The 27,286-nt window shown below is 40.7% G+C and overlaps 1 protein-coding gene across 1 annotated transcript in view; it reads right to left on the bottom strand.

Annotated features, from left to right (window-relative positions):
• The window catches only part of MCCC2 (methylcrotonoyl-CoA carboxylase 2), a 92,175-nt gene that overhangs the window by 58,196 nt on the left and 6,693 nt on the right, over positions 1-27,286 (bottom strand). The window contains exons 3-7 of the mRNA XM_033929047.1: positions 25,551-25,635; positions 11,758-11,859; positions 11,261-11,388; positions 9,193-9,305; positions 8,626-8,739 (exon numbers count right to left, since the gene is read on the bottom strand). Of these exons, the coding sequence (XP_033784938.1) occupies positions 8,626-8,739; positions 9,193-9,305; positions 11,261-11,388; positions 11,758-11,859; positions 25,551-25,635 (542 nt within the window). The remainder of the gene's footprint in view (positions 1-8,625; positions 8,740-9,192; positions 9,306-11,260; positions 11,389-11,757; positions 11,860-25,550; positions 25,636-27,286) is intronic.

The following is a 27,286-nucleotide window of genomic DNA, read 5'->3' as shown; positions in this document are numbered from 1 at the left end:
GCTTTAAGAGAAAAAGGTGGCTGCTTGCCATAGCCAATGTACGTCAATGAAATTGCCATGCAAATCCATCTTATGATAGAAGCCTTGAAAGCTGGTTTGCCTTATCTTGAATGACTTGTTAGCACAAAAAGACGGTCATAAAGTTAAGAATTATTGGTTCTTTCCAGGTAGTGGAGTAAGACTCTTTGGATAACTAACCTATGCAATATCTTATCTGAAAATCAGGTAAACGAACCTCTTGGTGGACATGAAAGGTTGACACAACCTTCAGTAGAAAGGAAGGTATTTTATGAGATCCTGAGGAAGGGCTCTCTGTAGTGAAGGACTTGTAACTCTGAGATCCATCCTACTGAGACTATTGCAATCAGAAATACCATCTTCACCATGAGATCCAGAAGGGATGCCTCTTGGAGAGGCTCCTATGGAGGCTTAGAAAAGCCCTTTAAAATGATTAAGATTCCAGGATGGAAAGGGCTGGTGCAATGGAGGCCACAATCTGAGCACCTCCTTCAGAAACCAGGTCATATCTGGATTAAATGTCAGTAATAGCTTTCCCTTTCGAGCTCAGAAGTGCAAGAGGCCTGCCACCTGGACCATAAGAAACGCCACTGCTAGGCCTTTTTCTAGTTTAGCTTGTAGAAAGGCCAGGATCACAGGAATTGGCGCCTCAAAAGGCTCCACCTGATTTTTGGCACACCATAGCTAGAAAGCCTTTCAGGTTTTGGCGCAAGCCACAAACTTAAGATGATTTTTTTGCTCACAGGAGTCGAAATGACCCCCTCCAAGTAACCCTTGCGGGTTAATGCCATAAGACCAAAGTATTCTGGATTCTCCACAGGATTGGTCCTTGACTGAGAATCCCCAAATGAATTGGTAACTTGATGCAGCTGTCTTGTTGCAGATGCACTAGATCCACATACCAAGACAGTGAGGCCAGTCTGGGGCTAACAGGATCACAAGTCCCAGGTGATGTGCAATTCTGAGGATGACTTAGCCCATGGGCCATGGTAGAAACACATATAGAAGCCTATCTTCCAGCCAGAGCTGAACCAATGAATCCAACCCTGTGCTTCTCAGTTCATCTCTTCGGCTGTAGAAGTGATTCGCCTTCGCGTTCTTGGCTGAAGCCATCAAGTCCATCAACAAACTTCCCCAGCATTGCACAATGAGGCTGAACACTCTTTGGGACAGTGACCACTCCCCTGTTTAGAGTTTACCAGCTGAAAAAGTCAGCCTGAAATGTTTTCCACTCCTGCCACATGTGAAGAGCACCTGAAAATAAGCTTCCATTCACTTGATCGTCATCTGAGCCTCCAGACATAATGGAGCACTTCGGGTGCCTCCCTGTCTGTTCACATAAGCCACCATAGTGGCATTCTCGGAGAACGCTCTTACTTTCTTGTCTTTCAGGTACTTCTCAAATACCCTCAACACTAGGCTCATAGTTCCAAATGATTTAGACCACTCTCTCTGCAGGAGGGTCCATTGGCCCTCTACTGAAAGACCACCGCAATGGGCCCACCAGCTAAACAGGCAGGCATTGGTCATTAGGGTCACCCATGAGGAGATTTGAAGAGGCATGCCCTTCAATAAGGAGTTCCCCTGGAGTCAACAGCGCAATCTGCTCCTTGCTTTCCCTGTCCAGGGAATCTTGAGGTACATATGCGCTTCCACCTAGGGAACTATTTCAAGAGTGGCTTCCATTGAACCCAGCACCTGGAGGTAATGCCAGGGAGTTGGCATCATTAAAAGCTCTGAAATTTGCTTCCTGAGTTTGTTTGTGTGGCTCTAGAAGAAAGACACAGCCTTTCACTGTGTCAAAACAGACTCCCAAATACTCCAAACATCGGGTTGGCTTTAGATTACTCTTCTTGAAGATGACTATCCAGCCCAGATCCTGTAGGAGATCCACCCCTTGTTGCACTGCCTGCTCATCCTCTGGCCTTGATGGAACTCTGACCACTCAGTCATCCAGGTATGGATATACGTATTTTCCCCATCCTGTGGATGAGTGCTGCAACCACCATCACATTGGTGTGGCTGTTGTCAACCTGAAAGGTAGAGCTACAAACTGGAAATGCCTTTAGAGGATGTGGAATCTCAATTTCCTGTGGTCCAGGAGAATGGGAATATGAAGGTATGATCTAGGGAGGCTAGGAATTCCCCTGGTGAGAGTGCCATAATTACTGACCGAGTTGTCTTCATGTGAAAGTGTAGTACTTTCAGCGCTACATTTACAGCCTTTAGGTCCAGGATCAGACTCCAGTCTTCTGTGCCTTTCTTAGGCACTATGAAGTATATGAGTATCTGCCGGAGTCTGATTCTTCTTTGGGAACTGGTTCTATGGCTTAAATGCCCAATAACCTTTGAGCCATCACTTTGACCCTGGCTTCTTTATCTGGCAGTCTGGCTGGACAGTCAATGAATAATTCACGGAAAAGAGGCATAAATCTGTGCATGCACCAGGAAAAGTTATGCTGTAGGCACGCATGAGCATCAATCATAGGCATACATCAAATATATGCGTCACATGCATTAATAGCCATAAGGCGCTTGTGCTGTAGTCACAAAAGCAATTTAAAAGTTTGGCGCTTTTTCTCTACACTGATGAATGTATCCATATTTTTTTAAAAAATTTCCACCTGTCATGCAATCAGCAGTCATAGACCTGCCAATATGCTTTTAATGAACACGCATGAGATGTGCCTTTAAAAAAACATGCACTTCAGATGTGCTTTTAACACATGTGTATATTGTGTTCAACACCACCGGCACCTCCAGACCCGTCTGTAATTTTGGAGTGTTATCAAGGTTGGCGTTTCATTCAGTAATTCCCTGACCATGTCTGGGAATTGCCCAGAGTGCTCATTTTAATATTAATGAGCTTGTTGTAATAACAATTGTCGGAGGCTTCAACGACACAAGGAAAAAAGACGTGCAGAGCCATTTCGTGTATTGGAAGCTAAAATGCTTGTATGCTAACCCGGTTGGAACTAGTTTAGCATCGATTAGCAGTCCTTTACAGAAGGGAAGGGGGATGGGATTGGATGTACTGACTTTCTGTGGCTGCAGTCAAAGCAGTTTACATATTATATAGAGGTATAGAATTACCATGTATCTGGGAAAAAACCAAGACGTCCCCTTTTAAGAGGACTTACTAGGTGTCCAGCTGGTTTTTTAAAATGAGAAAATCTCGTTTAGATAGATCTCCTTACTCCCCCTTCTCTCCAGTTGCTGAAATTGGAATCTTTGGGCAGTGTCAATGAGATGAGCCTGCTGCCCTTGGCCTGCCCCAAAAACCGCTTCTCTGCGGTGACTTCCTGTTCTCGCACAGGTGGGACCTGCAGAGACAGCTTCTGGGGCAGGCTCACCTCATTGTTGCTGCTGGCTGCATGAAGATTCAATGCAGCAGCCAGGGAGGAGGTAGGTGGGGGAGTTTGGGGGAAAGGCATGGCTGTTCAGGAGTGGGGATTTTGATGGGAGCAGGGTTGTTGGTTCTGGAGGAACTGGGAATGTGAATTGGGGGTGGGGGGTTGGATTGCGGGTTGAGACTGATTTGAGGGCATGTGTAGTTTGTGCAGGAGGACCTGAACTTGTTGCACTGCCCCAGGCAAAACCAAATTCTTCCTGGCAACATCTAATGATAAAATCAAGAACACCACGATACATGTGAATGGGTCGGACTATTGTCTTGAACAATCCTTAAAAATATTAGGAGTCACTTTAGACAAACATCTTACTCTGGAGAAACATTCTGACTTAGTGTTTAAGAAAATTATCTCGATCCTCTGGAAACTCCGCACCATAAAAAAATACTTTGCCTCCTCTTTTCGTTTGTTAGTTCAATCCTCTATTCTCAGCATCCTGGACTACTGCAACATCATATATCTAGGCTCCTTCAAGAAAAACATCAGGAAGCTGAGGCTGGTTCAGAATAGAACTGGGTGAGAGGCTGAAGCGGACTGGTTTTCTCATCGATCCTCCCAGTTAGAGGCAAGGGAAGAGCCAGAGATGAACGTATCCTGAGGACGAACGAGTGGCTACAGGGATGGTGCTGGGATATGAACTTCGGATTCCTAAACCATGGGGAAGCGCTACAAGAACTTCAGGGACCAGACGGACTCCATCTGACCAGTAGGGGTAAGAATGTCTTCGGACACCGACTAGCCCGCCTGCTTCACAGGGCTTTAAACTAGGTAAGTCGGGGGAGGGTACCCATTCACATATTAGTGCAGAAAGGAATTATCCTGATGAGGTGAGTCGAAACTCCGCTTCCATGTCCAAGGTAGGTACCCACATTGCAAACAGTTCTTTAGGAGTCACACCGACTCGGGTAGGATACGCCTCACAGGGACTTAGCAAACACAAAATATGGAGGGCCATGTATGTCAATGCACACAGTTTAGGTAACAAAATTCTAGGAGGCTGAAATAAAGAATGTGGTGGCAATATCTGAAACTTGGTTCATGGACTCACATGGGTAGGATATGGCTATACTGGGCTACAATCTACTTTGTCAGGACAGAGAGGGCAGGTTAGGAGGGGGGTAGCTCTATACATTAAAGAGGACATCAAAACCACCAGGATCACAGATGTCGAGTACACCGGGGAGTCCCTCTGGGTAAACCTGGCAAGAGGCAGAGAAAAATGCCTGTATCTAGGTGTGGTATACAGACCCCCAAGACAACTGAAAGACATGGACACAGAATTAATTGAAGACATAGAGAATATCACTCTACGAGGAGAAGCTGTACTGCTAGGGGACTTCAATATGCCTGATGCAGACTGGAACTCATTTTCATCGACAACAAGCGGTAGCAGGAGGCTCTTAACCTCCATAAAGGGAGCACGTCTCAAATGGTAATGGAGCCCACTAGGGCCCAGGCGATCCTCGAACTGGTACTCACCAACGGGGAAAGCGTCTCAGAGGTCTCAGTAGGAGATATGCTAGCCTCCAGCGACCACAACCTTAGGAAAGGCTTCCCTAGATCAAACACGAAAACAAAGGTACTCAATTTCCGGGGCACAGACTTTGCACACATGGGAGATTTCGTCCATCGGATGCTGCAGGACCAAGCGGAGACCGATGATGTAGAAGCTAAGTGGTTAACACTGAAATCAACCATACATGAAGCAACTAGCCGCTTCATAAAATCAGTAAATAAACAACAAAGAAACAATAAACCCCAATGGTTCACCGCGGAGATCTCGCACCTCATTAAGGAGAAGAAAAAAGCGTTTCTCTCCTACAAGCGCACTGAGAAAAGAGAGGCAAAGGTAGAATATAGGACCAGATCTACAGCGGTCAAAATGGCAGTTAGGGAGGCAAAACTTTGAGTGGAAGAAATTCTGGCAAAAAACATTAAAAAGAGAGATAAATTCTTCTTCAGGTATATTAGTGACAGAAAAAGGAACACAGGCGGGATAATATGCCTTAGAAGACCGGACGGAAGTTACGTGGAAGCAGATTCTGATAAAGCCGAACTACTGAATGAATACTTCTGCTCAGTCTTCACCTGTGAGGCACCGGGACACGGTCCGCAGTTGAAGGCAACACAAAGCACAGAAGACCCGTTTCAGAATTTTGAGTTCACACCAGGTGAAGTTTACAGTGAACTGGCAAGACTCAAGGTGAACAAAGCCATGGGACCAGACAATTTGCACCCAAGAGTGCTCAGAGAATTGAGCGATGTCCTGGCGAAACCGTTGGCTGAGCTATTCAATCTCTCCCTAGGTAAGGGGAAAGTTCCCCTGGACTGGAAATTAGCTAATGTCGTTCCTCTGCATAAAAAGGGTTGCAGGGCAAAGGCTGCGAATTATAGACCGGTGAGTCTCACATCAATAGTGTGCAAACTCATGGAAACACTAATTAAAAGCAAATTGGACACGATCTTGAATGAAGGGAATCTTCGGGATTCCAGTCAGCATGGATTCACCAAGGGTAGGTCCTGCCAATCCAATCTCATCAGCTTCTTTGACTGGGTAACAAGAAAGTTGGACTTGGGAGAGTCTTTGGACGTCATGTACCTGGACTTCAGTAAAGCTTTTGACAGTGTCCCACACCGCAGGCTGCTAAGCAAGATGGAATCGATGGTGTTAGAAGAGACACTAAATGCATGGGTCAATGATTGTCTGAGTGGCAGACTTCAGAGGGTGGTGGTTAATGGTACCCTCTCTAAAACATCGGAGATGACCAGTGGAGTGCCGCAGGGCTCAGTCCTGGGTCCACTCCTTTTCAACATATTCATAGGGGATCTGACTCAAGGGCTTCAAGGTAAAACAACACTATTCGCCGATGACGCCAAACTATGTAATATAGTAAGTGAATGCAGTTTACAGAATTATATGGCGCAGGACCTGCTTACATTGGAAAGTTGGTCCTCAACCTGGCAGCTAGGCTTCAATGCTAAGAAATGTAAGGTCATGCACCTCGGAAGCGGAAATCCATGCAGGACGTACTTCTTGAATGGAGAAACTTTAACTAGGACTTCAGCAGAACGAGATTTAGGAGTAATCATCAGTGCAGACATGAAAACTGCCAATCAAGTGGAGAAGGCTTCATCTAAGGCAAGGCAGATATTGGGTTGTATCAATAGAAGTTTCGTCAGCCGAAAGCCTGAAGTCATAATGCCATTGTACAGGGCCATGGTGAGACCTCATCTGGAGTACTGTGTGCAATTCTGGAGGCCACATTACAGTAAAGATGTGCGCAGAATTGAATTGGTTCAGCGGACGGCCATCAGGATGATCTCGGGGCTCAAGGATCTCTCGTACGAAGAGAGACTGAACAAATTGCAGCTCTACACTCTCGAGGAACGTAGGGAGAGGGGAGACATGATCAAAACATTTAAGTACCTCACGGGACGTGTCGAAGTGGAAGATGATATTTTCTTTCTCAAGGGACCCTCGGCCACAAGAGGGCACCCGCTCAAACTCAGGGGCGGAAAATTTCATGCGACACCAGAAAGTATTTCTTCACAGAGAGTGGTTGATCATTGGAACAAGCTTCCAGTGCAGGTGATCAAGGCAGACAGCGTGCCAGACTAAGAATAAATGGGATACCCATGTGGGATCCCTACGAGGGTCAAGATAAGGAAATTTGGTCATTAGGGCATAGACAGGGGGTGGGTAAGCAGGGTGGGCAGACTTGATGGGCTGTAGCCCTTTTCTGCCGTCATCTTCTATGTTTCTATGTTACCCCTTTCTATCATAAATTACACTGTTACCATTTGAATCCAGAGCCTTGTTCAAATTCTCATGCTTCTGCTACAAAACAGTATTTGGTATGTTACCGAGTTATCTTAACCCCCATTTCAATTTAAATTACAACTATAAGACCTCCCGCAGAACACACCTGTTCGCTTTTCCCTCATTAAAATTATGCCATTTCAAAAGGTTCCTTGAAAAAACCTTTTCTTTTCAGGCGGCTAAACTAAATTCTTGGCTCGCCTAAACTGTGCTTGATGCCTCTTCCTATCTGGAGTTCAGAAAGCAGCTCAAAATGCAATTATTCCACAGACTGAATTCTTACTGCATTTTACTACGTTTCGCCTCGTTACCACTTCCTTTAGAATGTTATAACCATCCACATATGGCCTGTAATTAATTACTTTTCTTATATTGTATGCTTACAACCTGTTAACTTCAATGATTACAATGTTTGTACTTCAATTTTTAATTGTTGTGAACCACCTAGAACTCTCTGGGTATGGTGGTATACAAAAAATAATAATTATTATTAAATATTATCACAGATAGCATCAGGCTGCATTACCTGCCTGGGATGATAATGAGTATGTATCAGCTCCATTGTGTTGTCTGCCTTGTGTGGCAAATTTAGGACAGATGCAGGGAGGCCAGGATGAAGCAGGAATTATGTAGACCCTGCTTGGGAGCTGGGGACTGGATAGGGAGAGCTCTCATTAGGATAGAATTTCTCATTAGGTGCAGGCTCTGTTGTTGGCTGAGGGTGCAGTTGGGTAATGAGGGAGAGAGAGGCAGATGCTGGAATGGGGGTGGGGGGGGGAGATTGAGAAAGATGGTGGATCCAGGGAGGGGGAGAGTTGCAATATCATGGGGTGTGGCAGGGGAGAGAAGAGAAGAGAGAGATACTGGTCCTGGGGTGGAGTACTGGAGAAAGGGAAAAGGAAGATAAGCTGAACAGGGGTGGAATATGGGGACAGGGATAGAAGAATGGCCTTGGAGACAAGGGAAGGAAGGAAAGATAGGGATGGAGCTGGGACTGATAAGGTGAGGAGATGGAATAGATGAAGACTAGAGGGGTACAGATAGGAAGAGAGACCAAAGAAATGAGTGAAAGCTGGGAGGGTGGGTCAGGGTCATGTGTCCTTTTTTCTCTTCACAAATATGGTAACCTTATACAGGTACTTATTTTGTAATGGAGGGTTAAGTAACTTGCTCAGTCACAAGGAGCTGCAGTGGGGAAATAAAATACCTTTACATGTGTGATTAATCACAATTAAAAATATTAATTGAAATGCAGCTCTAATTATTATTACTGTGGATTGTTAGAAATATTGTAGATTTGTAATGAATTATTTGCTTACAAAAAGAACAGCCCCCCCCCAAAAAAAAAAAAAAGTTAATGTGTGCATATTTACTTACCAATGGAGGGCCACCCAAAAATATTGTTCCTTGATTCTTAACTATAATACTTTCATCAGCCATTGCAGGCACATAGGCTCCTCCTGCTGTACAGGATCCCATTACTACTGCTATCTGGACAAAAAAAACACCCCACAAAAACAAAAGAAGACATTTATAACAGAAAGTTATGACCTGAAGAAATGAAGTTTAACGATGTGTTTTGAACAACAGTTAAAAAGCTTCTTAAATATGATGGTCCATATTCTTCATTAAAAAAAAAAGTTAAGAAAAAATTTTTCATTAACAACAATTTTGTTTGTACTGCGTGGGCATTTTATTTCAAGTTTAATTTTTCAGCATTCCGAGATTAGGTCAGAGTTGAATCTGGCACTCTGCACAGGTTCCACTTCATGATTAAACACTGGCATACTTAATCTCTTTCTATCCCTGCCAATTTTGGGGCACAGACTGTAAAAGTCTGCCTGGTACTACTTCCCAATTAAAACAACATACATTAGTGATAAACGACCACATCTTAACAGTAGACCACATTGATAACTATGCCTCAATCTGTAAGAAAATTACCTGAGAAATTCCTTTTGATGACATCTGAGCCTGATTATAGAAAATACGCCCAAAGTGATCTCGATCTGGAAACACATCTGCTTGCCTGGGTAAGTTTGCTCCTCCTGAATCCACTGTATAACACATTAATGAATAGAAACTGGAAATTACAACACTATGTGCATCATACCATTTTAAAACACACATAGTTATCTTTAGATTTCACAGTTTTAAAACTTGTCACATGCTAAACATTCAGCTATGAAACCAGCAGGGCACAATTAGGCACATGCCTAGGGTCCTCTCAGATGTGCTAATTCAATGACTAACTCCCAATCCAGATATTTGGTGTCACCCCCTCCCCATGACTGACTTACTATGCCAGAGCGACCTTTTCCCACAGATATCTATCTAGTCTCACCTTGCAATGGGCATAATCCTTCAATTTGAGGGAGGTAATCAGTGAGTTGAGCTTTTTACCTGCTTCTTCCTCTCCTCTACAAGTCAGAGCCATTTAAGGCCCTGACTTTTAAGATGTATTTATACTACCATGTGGGGCCCAAATCTCTGGTTTGTCTAGGGCTCACTAAAAAGTTAACCCTGCCTTCTAAGGAAAGATTAGGTTCTTATTTCATAGAAACATGATGGCAGATAAAGGCCAAATGGCCAATCTAGTCTGCCCATCTGCAGTAAAAGTCTGACTAGTGCCAAGCCACGCCTTTCCACCACCTTGAATCTGCCCTAGGTGGTGAGGGGCTCATCTGGGATTTGAACCCAGGACCTCTCACACCCAAGGTGAGAATCATACGCCACTGGGCTCAATAATCTTTCCAGAAGAAGGGTACAATAATCTTGACAAATGGGTTCTTTCCCCAAACCTGTAAGTATTGCAGAAGGCATCATTTGGCCTTTATCTGCCATCATGTTTCTGTATTTCTATTTACATTTTACAACTCCTCCTCCTTATGTCACTGGGTGGTGCTCAGCCCGTCATTTTGTACCAAAGCAATGGATAACCTCTAATAAGGAGGGCATTGGCAACTCCTTGACAATTCAAGACTATTCTGCTCTGAATGAAAACATTTTATTAAACAAGAGACATAACTTAAACAGGGTGAAATCAAGAAAGCCACCTACTGCAGTGCAAGCAGCACTAACATTTATGCAACTCTTGTAATATTCTTCTAAAGATTCTGGGCTAGATCGTGAACTGATTGGATTGCGACCTGATTTTCCTCTGACCTGATTCACTAACCTCTGCTGATCATCCTCCGATCCAATTTTGATCCGTGCATGCAAATGAGGGGAAATGGCATGCACAGTAGGAAGGATGCGATTCACTAACAAAATTCAGGCACACCGACTGGGCTGGCCGATACAAGAACAAGCGACTGCTGAGGACCTGTCGCTTGTGCAAAAATCCTGTTCTCCTGCCTTTTTGCCGCCCTGCTCAGCCCCGATTCACCTGCCTTTATGCCGCCCTGCTCAGCCCCGATTCACCTGCTCATGCCGCCCTGCTCAGCCCCGATTTACCTGCCTTTATGCTGCCCTGCTCAGCCCCGATTCTCCTGCCTTTGCAGCCCCTATACTCTCCTGATCTGCCTCCCTTCCCTGAAGCGTGAGCCCGTGGTTTTAACCCGCTTTAAAAGTAAAGTAAAAAAGCATGGAGAGCAAACGCATGTGCAGACCATCTACAGGCAAAGAAGATGGTCTGCGCATGCGTCGGGATTGCTCAGTAGCGATCCGTGCAGTCGGAGGTGGGCGTTCCTCCGATCGCCCCCATTTGAATATTGTCCCATCAAGAATTGGTTGGCCTGCCATGGATCAGTCACGATCGGGCAGGTTAGTGAATCGGGCCCTTTGTGACAACACTATTGGCCAATTCTTCTTCGAGGAAGATAAGTCATTGTGGTTTCATTGACAGGTAACTGAACACAGTGCTTATCCTGATGCATAAAAGAAACACTCTTGCAAAAGGCTCTCTGTAAAGGTTACTTTTCTTTAGTAAATATTTTAAACTAGATATTCACAAATATGATCCTTGCTTTATTTATCAGTAATTTTTGTTCATACTTGCAATAAGACTTACCTAAATACAGACATGGGAGGTGATTCTGCAGTGCAATTTCTTGTGCACGAATGTGTTTCTTAACTGTGATTGGGTAGTAGGAGCCACCTTTAACAGTAGCATCGTTTGCAACAATGAGGCATTCCACTCTGAAAAAAAATGGCTTATTACACTTGATATTTCCCAAGAAGAGCGATATAACGGAGTGGTGACACATCAAAATCAGGAAAAATAAAAAAACACCAAAATCAGTTTGACAAGAAAGAGAAAACTAGAAAGCTAGTGACATCATGTACCTCAGTAGCATCATTTATACAGTCAAGACTAAGATAAGCTAACAGACAATGCAGTCAATACTTTTTATTAGTAAAGCCAAGTACCATGTTCACAGCAGTGCACTAGGAGTGATGACTAATTCGTACAACTAAAACAAAGTGTTTAGACTGGCGACTGAACAATTTAGCAAAAAATTTTAAATTCAAAAATTTAACATATAGATGTAGCCATGCACTACTTACCCTGAGACACGTCCAATTCCAGAGATAATGCCGCCTGCAGGAACCTCTTCATTACCATATAACTGATAACCTGCAAATTGGGAGAATTCCAGGAAGGGTGATCTAAATCCACAAAAAAAAAAGGAAAATACAAAAAAAATGTCTGTGTGTACATTTCACATATTATAAACTTCTTTCTCACGATTCTCAAAGGAATAAACGGATAAGCTAGCTCATTAGTGTACTCAGAACCAGGGAGACAGGAATCAAAATACCATTTCTACAGATTCTCCTCCTGAGCTTGAGTATACCACGTCACACTCTACTTCTTGGGTTCAAATTTATATAGTAAGGCCATTGGGGAAAGAAAATAAGGTAAGACTACCCTGAAACACCAAAACGCTTCTCTTGAAGTGATCCCCTCCTAATGTGTTCCAGTCTCCACTTACCTCATTTTTAAAAAAATTTTACTTCGATGTATTTAAAAACTTCCCCTCCCCTACTTCACTATTGTTCCATGTATGTCAGTGTGAACTTGTCCAGTATTTTTAACATTTGATAAGATATTTCTTTTAATTCGCCTCTTTCTATTTCTTTTTTTAAATCTTATTTTATTGTACACCGTTTAGACACTTGTTTGATAGACGGTATATCAAAAATAAAGAAATCATAGATATAAATCAAAGAATAGATTATATTTTTGTTTCAACAAATAAAGTGCAACAGGTGATTAAAGCTTCCATAGATCCTATTATTATTTCAGATCATGCGGGAGTATGGATAGAATTACAATTAGATCAATTAGAAAATGGTAGACCTCTTTGGAGATTTGATAATGCATTGCTTGTGGATGACAAATTTTTGGAAAATTTTAAAATACAAATTAATGAATTTTTTCAACTAAATTTAGTGGAGGATACATCTATAGAGAATGTATGGGATGCATTTAAAGCAACTATGAGGGGAAATATTATATCATATTCAGCTTTTATTAGGAAACAGATTAAAATACAATATATAGAATTAGAAAAAGAAATAAAAATATTAGAAGCTAAATTGGTAAGTAAATGGGAAAATGAAACTTTGCAAGCTCTTTTGAAAGCAAAAGGTAAATATAATGAATTAACTTCAAAAATGATAAGAAGAGATTTGTTTTCCAAGCAAGCAATGTATTATGGAAATTCTAATAAGGCGGGGAGACTATTGGCAAATTATCTTAAAGCAAAAAAAAGGAAAACTAATATTAATGGAATAAAGGATGATAATGGGATAATAACAAATCAAACAAATATAATATTAAAACAATTTTTAAAATTTTATAAGGACCTGTATTCTACCGAGCCTTATTTGGAGAGACAAAAAGATGGAAAAAATTTTTTAGATTTAATTAATGGACCTAAGGTTCCTGATCATATAAAACGGAGTTTAGATGAACTTATATCATTAAAAGAATTAGAAACAGCATTGAGATCTCTTAGAGTTGGATCCGCTCCAGGTGGTGATGGTTATACAGTAGAATTTTATAAAACATTTCAAAATATCCTTTCCCCACATTTACTAAATTTATATCAGACACAACTTATAAAAGGTAATATTAAAGGTACTATGGCTGAATCAATAATAATTGTTTTGCCTAAGCCAAATAAAGATCCTACTTTGGTTTCAAACTACAGGCCTATATCTTTGATAAATGTTGATAATAAACTTTTGGCGAAAATTTTGGCTTTGAGATTAGCCAAGGCTCTCCCACATATTATAACGGGTTTCGTTGCTAAAAGACATTCCTCTAATAACTCTAGACTATTGTTTCACATGTTAAACTTATCAAAAAAAATAGATGAACCGGCTTTTACAGTTTCATTAGATGCTGAAAAAGCATTTGATAGGGTAGAATGGAATTTTATGTATCAGGCATTAGAATGGTTTGGTATAGGTTCTGGATTTATACAAATGGTAAAAACACTGTATAGCTTCCCGATTGCAAGACTAAATATTAATAATAAGATATCTGATGGTTTTCAATTGCGGAGGGGAGTTAGACAAGGTTGTCCTCTATCTCCTTTGTTATTTGATGTTGTATTAGAACCCTTATTGTTAGCAATACAACAAAAGAGGGAGATACAAGGTATTCCATATGGACCTAAGGTTCCTGATCATATAAAACGGAGTTTAGATGAACTTATATCATTAAAAGAATTAGAAACAGCATTGAGATCTCTTAGAGTTGGATCCGCTCCAGGTGGTGATGGTTATACAGTAGAATTTTATAAAACATTTCAAAATATCCTTTCCCCACATTTACTAAATTTATATCAGACACAACTTATAAAAGGTAATATTAAAGGTACTATGGCTGAATCAATAATAATTGTTTTGCCTAAGCCAAATAAAGATCCTACTTTGGTTTCAAACTACAGGCCTATATCTTTGATAAATGTTGATAATAAACTTTTGGCGAAAATTTTGGCTTTGAGATTAGCCAAGGCTCTCCCACATATTATAACGGGTTTCGTTGCTAAAAGACATTCCTCTAATAACTCTAGACTATTGTTTCACATGTTAAACTTATCAAAAAAAATAGATGAACCGGCTTTTACAGTTTCATTAGATGCTGAAAAAGCATTTGATAGGGTAGAATGGAATTTTATGTATCAGGCATTAGAATGGTTTGGTATAGGTTCTGGATTTATACAAATGGTAAAAACACTGTATAGCTTCCCGATTGTAAGACTAAATATTAATAATAAGATATCTGATGGTTTTCAATTGCGGAGGGGAGTTAGACAAGGTTGTCCTCTATCTCCTTTGTTATTTGATGTTGTATTAGAACCCTTATTGTTAGCAATACAACAAAAGAGGGAGATACAAGGTATTCCATATTCAGATATGGAATATAAAATTTCGGCTTATGCTGATGATATTTTACTTTATTTGAGAAATCCAGAGTCAACCTTATCTTCTTTATTGGAATTAATTGATAAGTTTGGTAAATTTTCAGGATATAAAATTAATTGGAATAAATCTGAAATTATACCCTTGAATGTTCATTGTGTAAAAGGATTATTTGATACTTTTCCATTCATATGGAAAGAAGAAGGATTTAAATATCTTGGCATTCAAGTTAAAAATACAATTGAAGATACTGTAAAAGAGAATGAAAAATTTGTATTAAAAAAAGTTACGGAGTTATGTGAGCAATGGAACCCATTACATATTTCTTGGTGGGGAAGAGTTCAAACTATTAAAATGATGATGTTACCTGTAGTTTGCTACCAAATGAGTATGATACCTATTTATTTTCAGGGGTCTTTTTATAAAAAGCTCAATAGCATTTTAACAAAATTTCTTTGGCTTGGTAAAACACCTAGAATAGCTTTAGTAACTTTGCAAAAATCAATTAAGGAGGGAGGGGTAAATTTTCCAAATTTCTATAGGTACCATCAAGCCTATATTCTACGTCAGGGTATGTATTGGATCCTCCCAGAACTTATGGATAATGCACCGGATTGGTTATATTTAGAATGGCGCCTTATGTTTCCCCTAAATTTAGTTCATTTACCAAGTATTAACATACCTAGAAGATACAGAGAAAATAAAATATTAATGGATACTTGGAAAACGTTGAGGTTTATTGATAAATTAACACCTATCCCAATAAACAAATCAACTAATCAATCTATATGGATAAACTCCAAGATCAAAATTGGCGGAGCTCAAATCCTTTGGAAGAACTGGATAATTGCAGGCATTAGATCTTTAGACGATGTTATTTCAGAAGGTAAACTGCTGGATTTTTCACAATTGCAACATAGATTTGGTCTTAATAAAACACAAAGTTTTAAATGGTTGCAATTGAAGCAGACCATTCAGGTTGGGTTCCCTGAATGGAAAACATTAAATAATCAATATAGTTTAAAGTTCTTATGTTTTCAAGCAGACTTCCTAGGACATCAAGCCGCATTGTGGTATAAATTAATATCTGGATACTTGAATAAAAAACCAAAAAATGGTCTAAGAGAAATTTGGAGCATTGAGATTGGGCATCAGATTAATGCATCTCAATGGCCACTAATTTGGTCTTGGAGAATGGGATGTACAGTGTCAGCATCTATGAGACAAACTTGGTTCTTTTTATTACATAGAGCTTTTTGGACCCCTACACGTTTGCAAAAATTAGACAGTTCTAAGTCCAATAAATGCTGGCACTGTAATCTAGAACCAGGGACATTAGATCATTTATTATATCATTGTCCCTATATTAAAACTTTTTGGAATTCAATTTGGCCACAAATTAATAAATTGATGGAAAATCATATTGCAATATCATATGATACAATATTATTTGGAATGATGATGAGAAAAAAAAATCAAATTTCACCAGAAAATAACAAGCTTTTATTAATTATGACAGGGGTTGCCATTCAGCATATAACTAACAACTGGAAGAAATATAACAACCTAAATTATACATTTTGGTGGAATACAATATGTCATATATTTAAAATGGAAAGAACAATAGCAATACAAAGGGGGACATATACTAAATTTATAAAAATATGGGGGCCATTGACAAAATACTGTAATGAATAAATAGTAGGATTTTTCTTCTTCTTTTCTTCTTTTTGGGATTTTTTTTTTTTTTTATGACACACATAGAGGGGAGGTAAGGAAAATAATTTCTACATAATATGTTATAATATATTATACAATATGTAATGTATGAATGAAAAGTAATAGAAGGGTGGGGGGAGGGAGAGGGGATAAAATTTATTTAGAACATAATGTATTAGATATAAAAATGTTATTGAATATTCATCAATTGTATTCTAACATGTTGTACACTTTCTGTAAAATTTGAAAATTAAAAATATTATATTAAAGTAATAAAAGGGTGGGGGGAGGGTGAGGGGGAAAATCAAATTTAGATATACAATGTATTAGATATAAAAGTGATACTATGCAATTATCAATTGTATTTTAATATGTTGTACACTTTATGTAAAATTTGAAAATAAAAAATAATGGGAAAAAAAAAAAAAAATAAATAAAGAAACTTGAAACTACTTACCTTGATAATAATCTTTCTGTTAACACAGCATATGAGTCGTGACAAGTGGGCTGAATCCTCCAAATTGCGAGCTGTTGCAGAAGGAATCAATATTTTTCTTCAGTTCCACCTCCTTCCTCAGTGGGCTGTACTGCCTCTCTTCAGTTTGTACCAAAGCATTCGATAACCACTATAGTAGGAAATCTTAAGGAGGGGAAAGAGGAACTTCCCTGACTAAGACACTTTTGTTCTGTAACAAATATAATAAACAATGTTAAAATATATCATATAAAATAAGGTGGAATAACCAAGCCACCTATTTGAGGTGCAACCAGCACTAAACTCACTATCAACAACACTATACCACAAATGTAACCCATGTAACTCTATTGAAAATTGCAGGATAAAATAAGTTGACTTGCATGGAGTTTACATACTCAATTGCATTTGTAACAATAATACGGTATTGTATTCATAATACAACAATGATTACTGTATAGAAGTGTTATCTCAAACTGTGTGCCTCCTGAGATTTTAAGTGTGCCGCAGCACACTGAGGAGAAGAGAGGCGCCTGCCAGCTGACTTCCCTACGCAGTACAACGCCAGCACTGCCCGCTTCGAAGGCCTGCATGTTTCCCCCTTCTCTCTAGCATCCTCCGGCTTCCCCCCTGCCCTCCCGGTCTCACTTTTAAAGCCAATTACTGCAGCCTGCAGAGGATCGCTGGTAGGTAAAATGATTTTATTTTCAATATAGTGATTGAAATATGTCAGTTTTGAGAATTTATATCTGCTGTGTAAATGAAAAATGAGTGAAAAAAATTGCATTACAATCAGTATAGGGGATGGGATCTGGGGCAGAGCTTGGGTGGGCCTAGGGAGGTCCGTTGTTGGGGTACTCAGTTGATATTTGTTAGACTTAGGGGGTACTTAGCTTGAAGTAGTTGAGAAACACTGCTGTAGGCAATCAGCTGGCGCCAGTGCTTCTCCTTCTCTCCGGCCCTCTTCCCTGCTGGCACCCCCTATTGGCATCTCAGGGCCCATGATGTCATGCATGTGTGTGATGTCATCACGGTGACATACACGCACTTCTGGGTGCCTCAAGCCATGGCCACTACCGTTAGTGTGCCCTGGCTCAAGAAAGTTTGAGAGACACTGCTGTACCATATACTCCTCAGTGTTTTCCTACTTTTGGAATAGTAACTTTCAGAATAATTTTGTAATTGTGTTCAAAATGCCCATCTGGCATGAGATGATATCCAGTTCTGGATAGACATACTTGTCCATGTAATTAATTAGGTGAATAATTAAAGACAGGGAAGGGCGTCAGGACTCATATGCTGTGTTAACAGAAAGAAAATTATCGAGGTAAGTACCTAATCTTCCCTTTTGTTACACAAAGCATATGAGTCCTGACAAATAGGACATATCAAAACAGTTCCTAGAATCTAGAGTGGGTCAGACGAGATTGCCCTTAACACTGTGGATCCAAAGATATCGTCCTTTGGCACTGCTATGTCTACAGGTATGAATTGTGGACCATTTTGCGAAGGCACATCTTGCATCAACTAGAGAAGGTGCATTCTTTTATTTTGTTCCACAGTTATGGAATAATCTGCCCATAGACTTGAGAAAAGAAGAATCATATATAAAAACTTTAAAAAACATATAAAAGCACATTTTTTCCAAATGGCCTTCTCAATTTAGAACAGTTTGGAACTATGATCTGTGTTTACATAACGATTAATTCTGTATTTAAGTAATGATTAATTCTGTAATGGATAATTTTTAGCTGTAGGTATTAATTATGGTTCATTGAGATTTTGATTATTTTATTGTTTTATTATTAGAATTGTTATTGTTGAGATGTTTGTTATGATATTTTAAGAAATTTTTTTTAATTTTTCTTCTTAATCTTTCTTTTTATATTTTTAATGGAGTTCTTTTCTTGATGAATATGAACTATGTATTGTAAACCGCTTGGATCCTGTTAGGCTGTTATGCAATATATAAAGTTCTTAATAAACATAACTGCTCTGCAAATCTCCTCCATCTGAATCACCTGGGCTTCTCCCCCTTGAAGAAGCTACACTTCTTATGGAATGAGCTCTTAAAGATAACGGTGGCTGTTTACCACAGCAAATAAATGCTGATGATATCACCATGCAAATCCATCTGGAAATAGATGCCTTAGAGGCTGGCATGCCAAGCCTGGATTTACTGATTAGGACAAAAAGATGGTCGGAGAGCCAAAATTCATCTGTGACATCGAGATAGCGGAGAACTCTTCTCACATCTAGAACCTTCAACTATTTGTTCTGTTTTTCGAAACTATGGCCTGAAATGCTGGCAGGCAGACCTCTTGATGACGTGAAATGCCAAAACTACCATCAACAAGAAAGAAGGCACTCTGCTGAGGAAAACCCCAGTTTGTTAACTTAAGGCAGGGTTGCCCAATAGGTCGATCACGATCGATCGGTAGATCGCCAAGGCAAAGTGAGTCGATCAGTACAATTCATGATAAGAGGTCCTCCTAAGAAGTACTAGCAAAGGACAGTGTAACTCAGGAAGGTGGGGGGTTGCTCTCTGAAGTTATTAGCCTTAGTATTGGGAACGCATTTGTCAGGGAAATATAGAAAGGTCAGTTTTAGCACCAGGTGACGTCACGCTTCAGTATGGCTCCATGATAAGTGTATACACCATATAGCCAATAAAAATGATGAATGTGTAATCTGTAACTAGGTGGTACCCTAGGCTACTATAAATATTATGCCGACGGGTATAAAGGGAAGAGAAGAGAGGAGTCGGACCCAAAAGAACATCAGATTGTTATTTCGTATGTATGTTATCCTTATAGCCAATATGCTGTACTTTGCTATTTCATTCGAGTTGCCTTTTACTTATTGCTAATAAACCTATCTTATTGTAACTGTCACGAGGTCTTTATTATGGGCTGATAAGATCTGCAGCCAATCTTATCATTTCCACATTGTCCTTAACACAACAAAGTTGAAATGTCTTCCAGGCCTTAGCATATGTTGAAATTGTCACCAATTCTTTTAGCTCTAAGGCGAGTAGCAATAACCACCTCCAAATATCCTTTCCAGACTAATGCTGTGCGCTCAAGATCAGTGCCATAATACCAAAGAATTCTGGATTCTCCATGGGAAATGGACCCTGTGACAACAAGTCAAGATGCATTAGTAATCCAAGACCTTAATCTCTCTGCAGATGCACTAGAACCACATAACAAGGCTGTTGCAGCTAATTTGGAGCTACTAGAATACCAGTCCCAGGTGGAGAGCTATTCTGTGGGAACTCAGCCTATTATAGGTCATGGGGGAAAAAGTACAGCAGCTTTCTCTCTGGCCACAGTTGCACTAAACATCCAGAATGGACTCAAACCTTCAGCTGCTTGCTTTTTTGTTCAAAGTCATCAGATTGACTGCCAGTCAACCCCAATGCTGCACAATGAATCAAAAAAGTCTTCCAGATGATGTAGCCAGTTTGTACATTCTCCACCTCTACTACATGTGCTGTAGAGAGCCTGTTCCCTCCGCAAATCTCCCCAACCTTGCTTTAGACTCGCTCACCCCAGTCCCAACACTCTATTGCAACGCCAGATCCGCTTGCAATAAGATTCAAATCCTGAAGGTTCTACTCGAAGACTCTGACCCGGGATTCCTATGCATCACGGAATCTTGGATCACAAAAGATGACATATTTACACAAAATGAACTCTGCTCCTACGGCTACCAAGGTCTCTTCTCTCCCAGAACTAACCGAAAAGGAGGCGGTCTGGCACTAATCTACAAATCATTCTTCGATTTCCAGCTCATCGGAAAGAGCAGCCACACCACTCTAGAATACATGCTAGCCTCGGTCAATTACGAACTCCAACCTCACCCACTGGGTATCCTACTTCTTTACCACCCACTCGAACCTCCAATCCTGGGCCCACACCATCCAAATGAAATTGAATGAATCCAAGACAAAACTACTCTGGCTTGGCCCAAACCTATCTCAGCTACCCACCTCAATCCCACTGTCCTTTGGCCCCACTCTGCAGCTTGAATTCTCCAGCAAGGTCCTGGGCGTCATCATTGATTCTGCACTGTCCTTCAATGACCACCTCAACTCCCTGGTAAAAAAATGCTACTTCAGCCTACACATGCTGAGGAAAGTAAGATCCTGTTTCCACCAAAAACATTTTGCCGTCCTCGTCCAATCCATCATCTTCTCCAGACTGGACTACTGCAATTCTATTTTCATTAGCCTAACGAAGAAAAACCTTCACAAACTTCAACGGATACAAAATGCCGCGGCCAAGCTTATATTTGCAAAAAGCAAATTCGATCACGTTTCACTGCTCCTTTCCAAGCTTCATTGGCTCCCAATAATTTCCAGAGTTCACTTCAAATGCATCTGCCTAACTTTCAAGATCCTCCACTGCATCCTTCCTCCATTAATTCCACTTTCTTGGAATTCCTCAAATCTTTATTCCACCAGACCTACCCAAAAATCTAAACTATCCTTCCCCTCATTAAAAGGCATTTCCCACCCAGGAAAACTGGAGACTTCCCTCCCCTTCGGATTCATCGAGCTCTGGAACAACCTTACCTCTCCTCTTCGAAACCTGAGTGCTCTCCAACCCTTCCGCAAACATCTGAAAACCTGGCTTTTCTCCAAAACCTAACACTCCCCCCTCTTCTGACATCCTAGCCTAACACTCTTCTCTCCTCTGATCTTCTTCTAGCCCTTCCTTGGAGTTCCTTTCCCATTATAATTCCTGTAAACCGTGCCGAGCTCCACAACCATGGAGATGGTGCGGTATACAAACCCAAGGTTTAGTTTAGTTTAGAGATCACCAGCAAGTGGATTTCTGCCCAGTGGATCAATAACAGGACCTCTAGTCTTAATGGAGCACTCTTGATACTTCCCTGTTGACATACGCCACCACTGTGGCACTGTCAGAAAACACAATGATGGCTTTGCCTTCCAGGGAACCCCCCAGGGCTTGTAATGTAATGTATGGCTCTCAGTTTTAGTCTGTTTAAATCATCCATTTCCTTTGAGAGGAAGCCCATCAGCCTTGAATCAGACAGCCAATGCAATGAATTCCCAGCCGTACAGACAAGCATCTGTGGTCAGAATTAATCAAGATGTTATCCAGAGGGGCATGCTCCTCAACCGAGACTGACCGAAGCCACCAACACAAGCTGCACCACACATCCTTTGTCCAGCTACATCTGAAGGGAATCTGTTTGTATGACAATATGGCATCCTGTAGAGGGCACATATGTGCTTTCACCCAGGGAACCACCTCTATGGTTGCTGCTATGGACCCCAACACTTGTAGACAGTACCATGTCATAGGCGTTGGCATTATCAAGAGGTCTGCAATTTGGCTCCAAATTTTCTATTTGCATGACTTGGGTAGAAAATCATGGCCCTCTGCAATTTTGAACCAGATCCCCAAATACTCTAGGGCAGGGGTCCCCAAAGTCCTTCCTTGAGGGCCGAATCCAGTCGGGTTTTCAGGATTTCCCCAATGAATATGCATTGAAAGCAGTGCGTGCACATAGATCTCATGCATATTCATTGGGGAAATCCTGAAAACCCGCCTGAATTTGGCCCTCAAAGAGGGACTTTGGGAACCCCCTACTCTAGGTTTTGGGATGGAACTAAGTGGCTCTTTAGGAAATTCAAGTTTATTACAATCTTGATATACCGCTCATCAAGTTGAATGAGCGGTGTACAACAACAACAAAATGTATAGAACAATTAATAGTAAGGGGAAAAAAAGGGGGGGAATTTGTAATAAAAGAAAGGATACTGATGGATATAGAAATAAGGTTGGAAAGAACTATATTTTAGATAGGAAAGAAGGGAGAACAAATACAAGGAAACATAGAAACATGATGGCAGATAAAGGCCAAATGGCTCATCTAGTTTACCCATCCGCAGATGCATTTATCAGGCCAGGAGATACCTGGATTAAGGGCAGAATTTTATCATCTGCAGCAGTTGGACCACTATTGCCACTGCCTTTTCACCCTTTGATTTGTATGGGGCTCTGATCAACCAATCATCCAAGTTTGGACACACATGTATTCCTGCTTTGCAGAGATATGCCTTGGTGAATGTGCATGGCACTGTTGCCAGGCCAAAGGGAAGCACAGAGAATTGGAAATGACTCCCTAAATCATGAAAACCCAGAAACTTTCTGCGCTCTGGGAATACTGGAATACGCAAACAGGCTTCTGTTAAATCATACATGGAGCCTAAATGCTAAAGCCCCCTAAGGAGCTAACGTGAATCCGAAAACTGCCATTCACATTCCCTAGCTACTGTGTATGAAAAATGTGATAGCACACATGTAGAGCTATGGAACCTAGCCTCCTATGGCTGGAGAATAACAGATCTGCATCGGTTTCAGGGAAACAAGAATCACACATACTGTCTCAAAGTTGACCTAAGTTGTCCACATGACCTGAGCTGACCACTGTTGGAAACAGAATATTGGCTCTTTTGAACCCTCGATCTGTCCCAGTATGGCAACCCATATGTTCCAGAGGCCAAAAAGGGAAGATAGAAAGATGGAGCCATGCTCTCAAGACAGCACTGTAGCCGAGTCTTCTCAGGAGGGATATGTGCCACACAAGGACTAGAAAAATTCTGGGATTCAGTCTGCTATTGAGACAGACCTAGAGAAAGCCCCAGCCTATCCTGGATCAGTAGTATGGCATGCTGCTACCAAGGTGCCCTCTGCCAGAACCATGACCTAGCAACCATGTGGAGCAGTCCAGGAGAAAAGAATGCAGAGATGGCAATCTCCTATCCGTTCTGGAGACCACCGCTCCAATTTAAGATCCCTGCCTCTTAATCAACCCCTGCAGGGCTCTACTGGACAGGAATCATGCAATGAAGTCCGGCGGGAAGGCCAACTGACAGGCTTGACCAGGGCTCAGAAGAGCCCAGAATACCATTGGCTATCACTCCTCTGGAACCAAAACCATCCAGGGAGAACTGCTGCGCAGAAATGGAAGCACCAGCACAGGAATGGAGAAGAAACACCAAATCCAGCAAGCTTCCTGCCAAAACCGGCCTGAATAGCAATGGTCACACAGCATCGGCCAAAGTCTGTTTTGTTGTCCCCAAATTGTAATTTTACTGATTTGTACATCGCTTAGAACTTTGAATAAGCGATCAATCAAATTTATATTAAACTTGAAACTTAAACTTGGAACTATGAAAACATGGGTGTTTTATGCTTGAAATCACTTTTTTTTTGCACCTTCGATGCAAACAGAAGAGACAAGGCCAAATAGAGCCAAGAATACCTGTTCCTCCATGCACTGAGAGGCCAGCTGCGTGAACCCCCTCCCCCCAACCCAAGACCCCATGGGGAACAGCATGGAAAACAAACCAGTAGTGAGCAGAAAAACAAAGACGCACTGCATCCATAGCTTTTTTTTTTTTTGCTTTGCAATGCCTCTTGTCCACTGCACTCCCTCTGTGTTTAATCCCAAATTCTCTCTGGGTTTAATCCCAAGTTCTCTATCTCTCCCTTTTTTATGTAAAGAGGGAGAAAGAAGTACAGGACAACACCAAAAGGGGCTACAGGGTAAGGTAAGGAACTGGCACCACCAGCTATACCCAGAAATAGGCACACAGAAAGCTCAACTGAGTTAGCAAAGCCAGAATAGGATCCAAGCTAATCTGGACCTAGCTACTGCTAGCTGGCCACACTAAGCAACAGATGAAACCAGAACAAGTAAAAAACCATCCTCCACCTGCTGAAGACAGAGAATACTGGCTTACCAGGAGCACAGCATCCTGTATATCACAGAGCTCAGTTTAGTGTTTTCTCTTTCTCTCTGACTGCTGGATGATAAGCCATGTCTCTGGATTCATCTGCTGATGATGACCAGGAATGCTGTTCTCTGTGGGAGATCATTACAACTCTGTTTAAATCCTGTGTGCTAAAGTAAGTCACTTGCACCTTCCACACTGCAAGGCAGCAGTTACAAACACTGCAGGCCAATGTAAATAGACACTCACATCATCTCCCAATGCTTTATCTCATATGTACAAGAAGTCTACATAGAAACATGATGGCAGATAAAGGCCAAATGGCCCATCCAGTCTGCTTATCCACAGTAACCCTTATCTCTTCCTCTCTCTAAGTGATCCCGTGTGCCTATCCCAGGCTTTCTTGAATTCAGACACAGTCTCTGCCTCCACCACCTCTTCTGGGAGACTGTTCCACGCATCTACCACCCTTTCTGTAAAAAAAAAAATTTCCCTAGATTACTCTTGAGCCTATCATCTCTTAACTTCATCCTAAGCCCTCTCATTCCAGAGCTTCCTTTCAAATGAAAGAGACTCAACTCATGCGCATTTACATCATGTAGGTATTTAAACATCTCTATTATATCTCCCCTCTCCCGCCTTTCCTCCAAAGTATACAGATTGAGATCTTTAAGTCTGTCCCCATACACCTTATGACGAAGACCATGCACCATTTTAATAGCCTTCCTCTGGATCGACTCCATCCTTTTTATATCATTTTGAAGGTGCAGCTTCTAGAATTGTACGCAATATTCTAAATGAGGTCTCACCAAAGTCTTATAAAGGGGCATCAATACCTGAGCTATATTGGCTTGTACTACTGTGTTAAGAAGTCTTGTCTGAATTCCTCTAGAAAAGAATCGATTTTCTGCCTGCTACTACATCAAAGTTTAGCACTGAAGAGTGAATACAAACCCTGGATCTAGAAGTCTGTCAATCCGTTCCCTGGGGAGCAGTTTTCCTCTTGCTGTGTGAAGATTTCTTGCCTTTTCTCCTCCTCCTATGATATATTACATTACATTAGTATTTATGGATTGCTAATATGCCCCAGGAGTTCAATGCGATGTACAATTTAGATGAGCCTGGCCTCATCCAGGGATTACATTATTTCTTTAGGATTTATGAATATAAAACAGCAAAACCATTAGAAATCAAGCTGAATTGTAGAAAATATCTTTCTTGACTCTTAATTTTACCTAAATTAAACTGACAGGGACAAGCCTCAGATAACGGAGTAATTTATCTCATACTGGAATTTCTTCCAAGAGAAAAAAGAATAAAATAGACAGGACACAAAAAGAAAAGAAGGTAACTTTTGATAAAACTTCAGAATCATTGGCTAGCAATTTTATCTCTGATGACGATTTTTTAGAATCCAGACCCTGTTACCAACAGAGGGGGAGACGTCGGCGAGCGAATCAACAGAACTTTCCACAAAATTACAACAATTACAACCAGAGACCACAAACGAGGTCACAGAGAGGACAGAGATTCCCGTAATTAATATTTCTGATCATCAGTTGTCAATTGATGAATTAAATGTTCTAAGTAAAGGGTTAACTTTTGTGCCCACGAAGAACGTGGACTTTTTTCAAACTCGGATTGACATTGAAAAATTCATTTGTAAATTGAGACTCAAGATGTTCTTTCCGCAAGATATTACATATGAAGACAGATCCATTGTCTACCCGAAGTCCACATGGATGCCCTGTGGCCCTATTGATTCTTTACTTGATTCCTTTCACAAACTGGTGATACTGGATCTCGATAAAACAGAAAAAAGATTTTTCAAAAACAACACTAACCTCACCGAACACGAAAGAACTGCATTGACTATTCTACAGAACGATCAATCTTTGGTGATAATGAAGGCTGATAAGGGTGGAGGAATTGTACTGTTGAACAAAACGATGTACTTGACAGAAGCAAATAGACAATTAGAGGGAAGTGAATACGAGAAAATATCTATGGATCCTACTGTAAATCTTCAGATTAGAATTAATCAGATTACTAAAAAAGCTTTAGACTGTGGCTTTTTACCTAAAAAGAATTCAAATTTCTAGACGTCTTATACCTCAAAACTCCAGTTTTCTATCTACTTCCTAAGATTCACAAATTGTTGATCAATCCTCCAGGATGCCCCATTGTTTCGAATAAGGGGTCTTTACTCAAGGCACCTTCTAATTATATGGATAAGTTCCTTCAGCCTTTTGTGAAAGAAAGTAGTTCATACATTCAGGATACTACCCATTTTTAAGGAAAATTAATGGAAGTAACACCTAAAAAAAGACTGCTTTTTAGTCACAATGGATGTATATTCTTTATATACTATCATCCCCCAAACTGAGACATTACAGATTCTACAAAATAACTTGGAGATGCGGTCAAGACCACATCATGTTCCAACTGAATTCATCCTAGAGCTGGCAGAAATTACAATGACAAAGCTTTTTTCTATTTGAAAGAACCTGTTTCATCAGAAAATGGGGGTGACCATGGGTATTACAATGGCACCCTCCGTGGCTAATCTTTTTATGATTGCCTTTGAAAATCAATGGGTGTATACTTCTAGATACTCTTCTAAAATTTTGATATGGTTTAGGTATATCGATTATTAATCCTACCGTTTTACTAGTGTACCCACTGTTTTC

This window comes from Geotrypetes seraphini, chromosome 1, assembly GCF_902459505.1.
Source record: "Geotrypetes seraphini chromosome 1, aGeoSer1.1, whole genome shotgun sequence".
Taxonomy (NCBI): Eukaryota; Metazoa; Chordata; class Amphibia; order Gymnophiona; family Dermophiidae; genus Geotrypetes; species Geotrypetes seraphini.
Note: the sequence above shows the minus strand (reverse complement) of the source record. Positions and strands in the feature narration are given on the sequence as shown.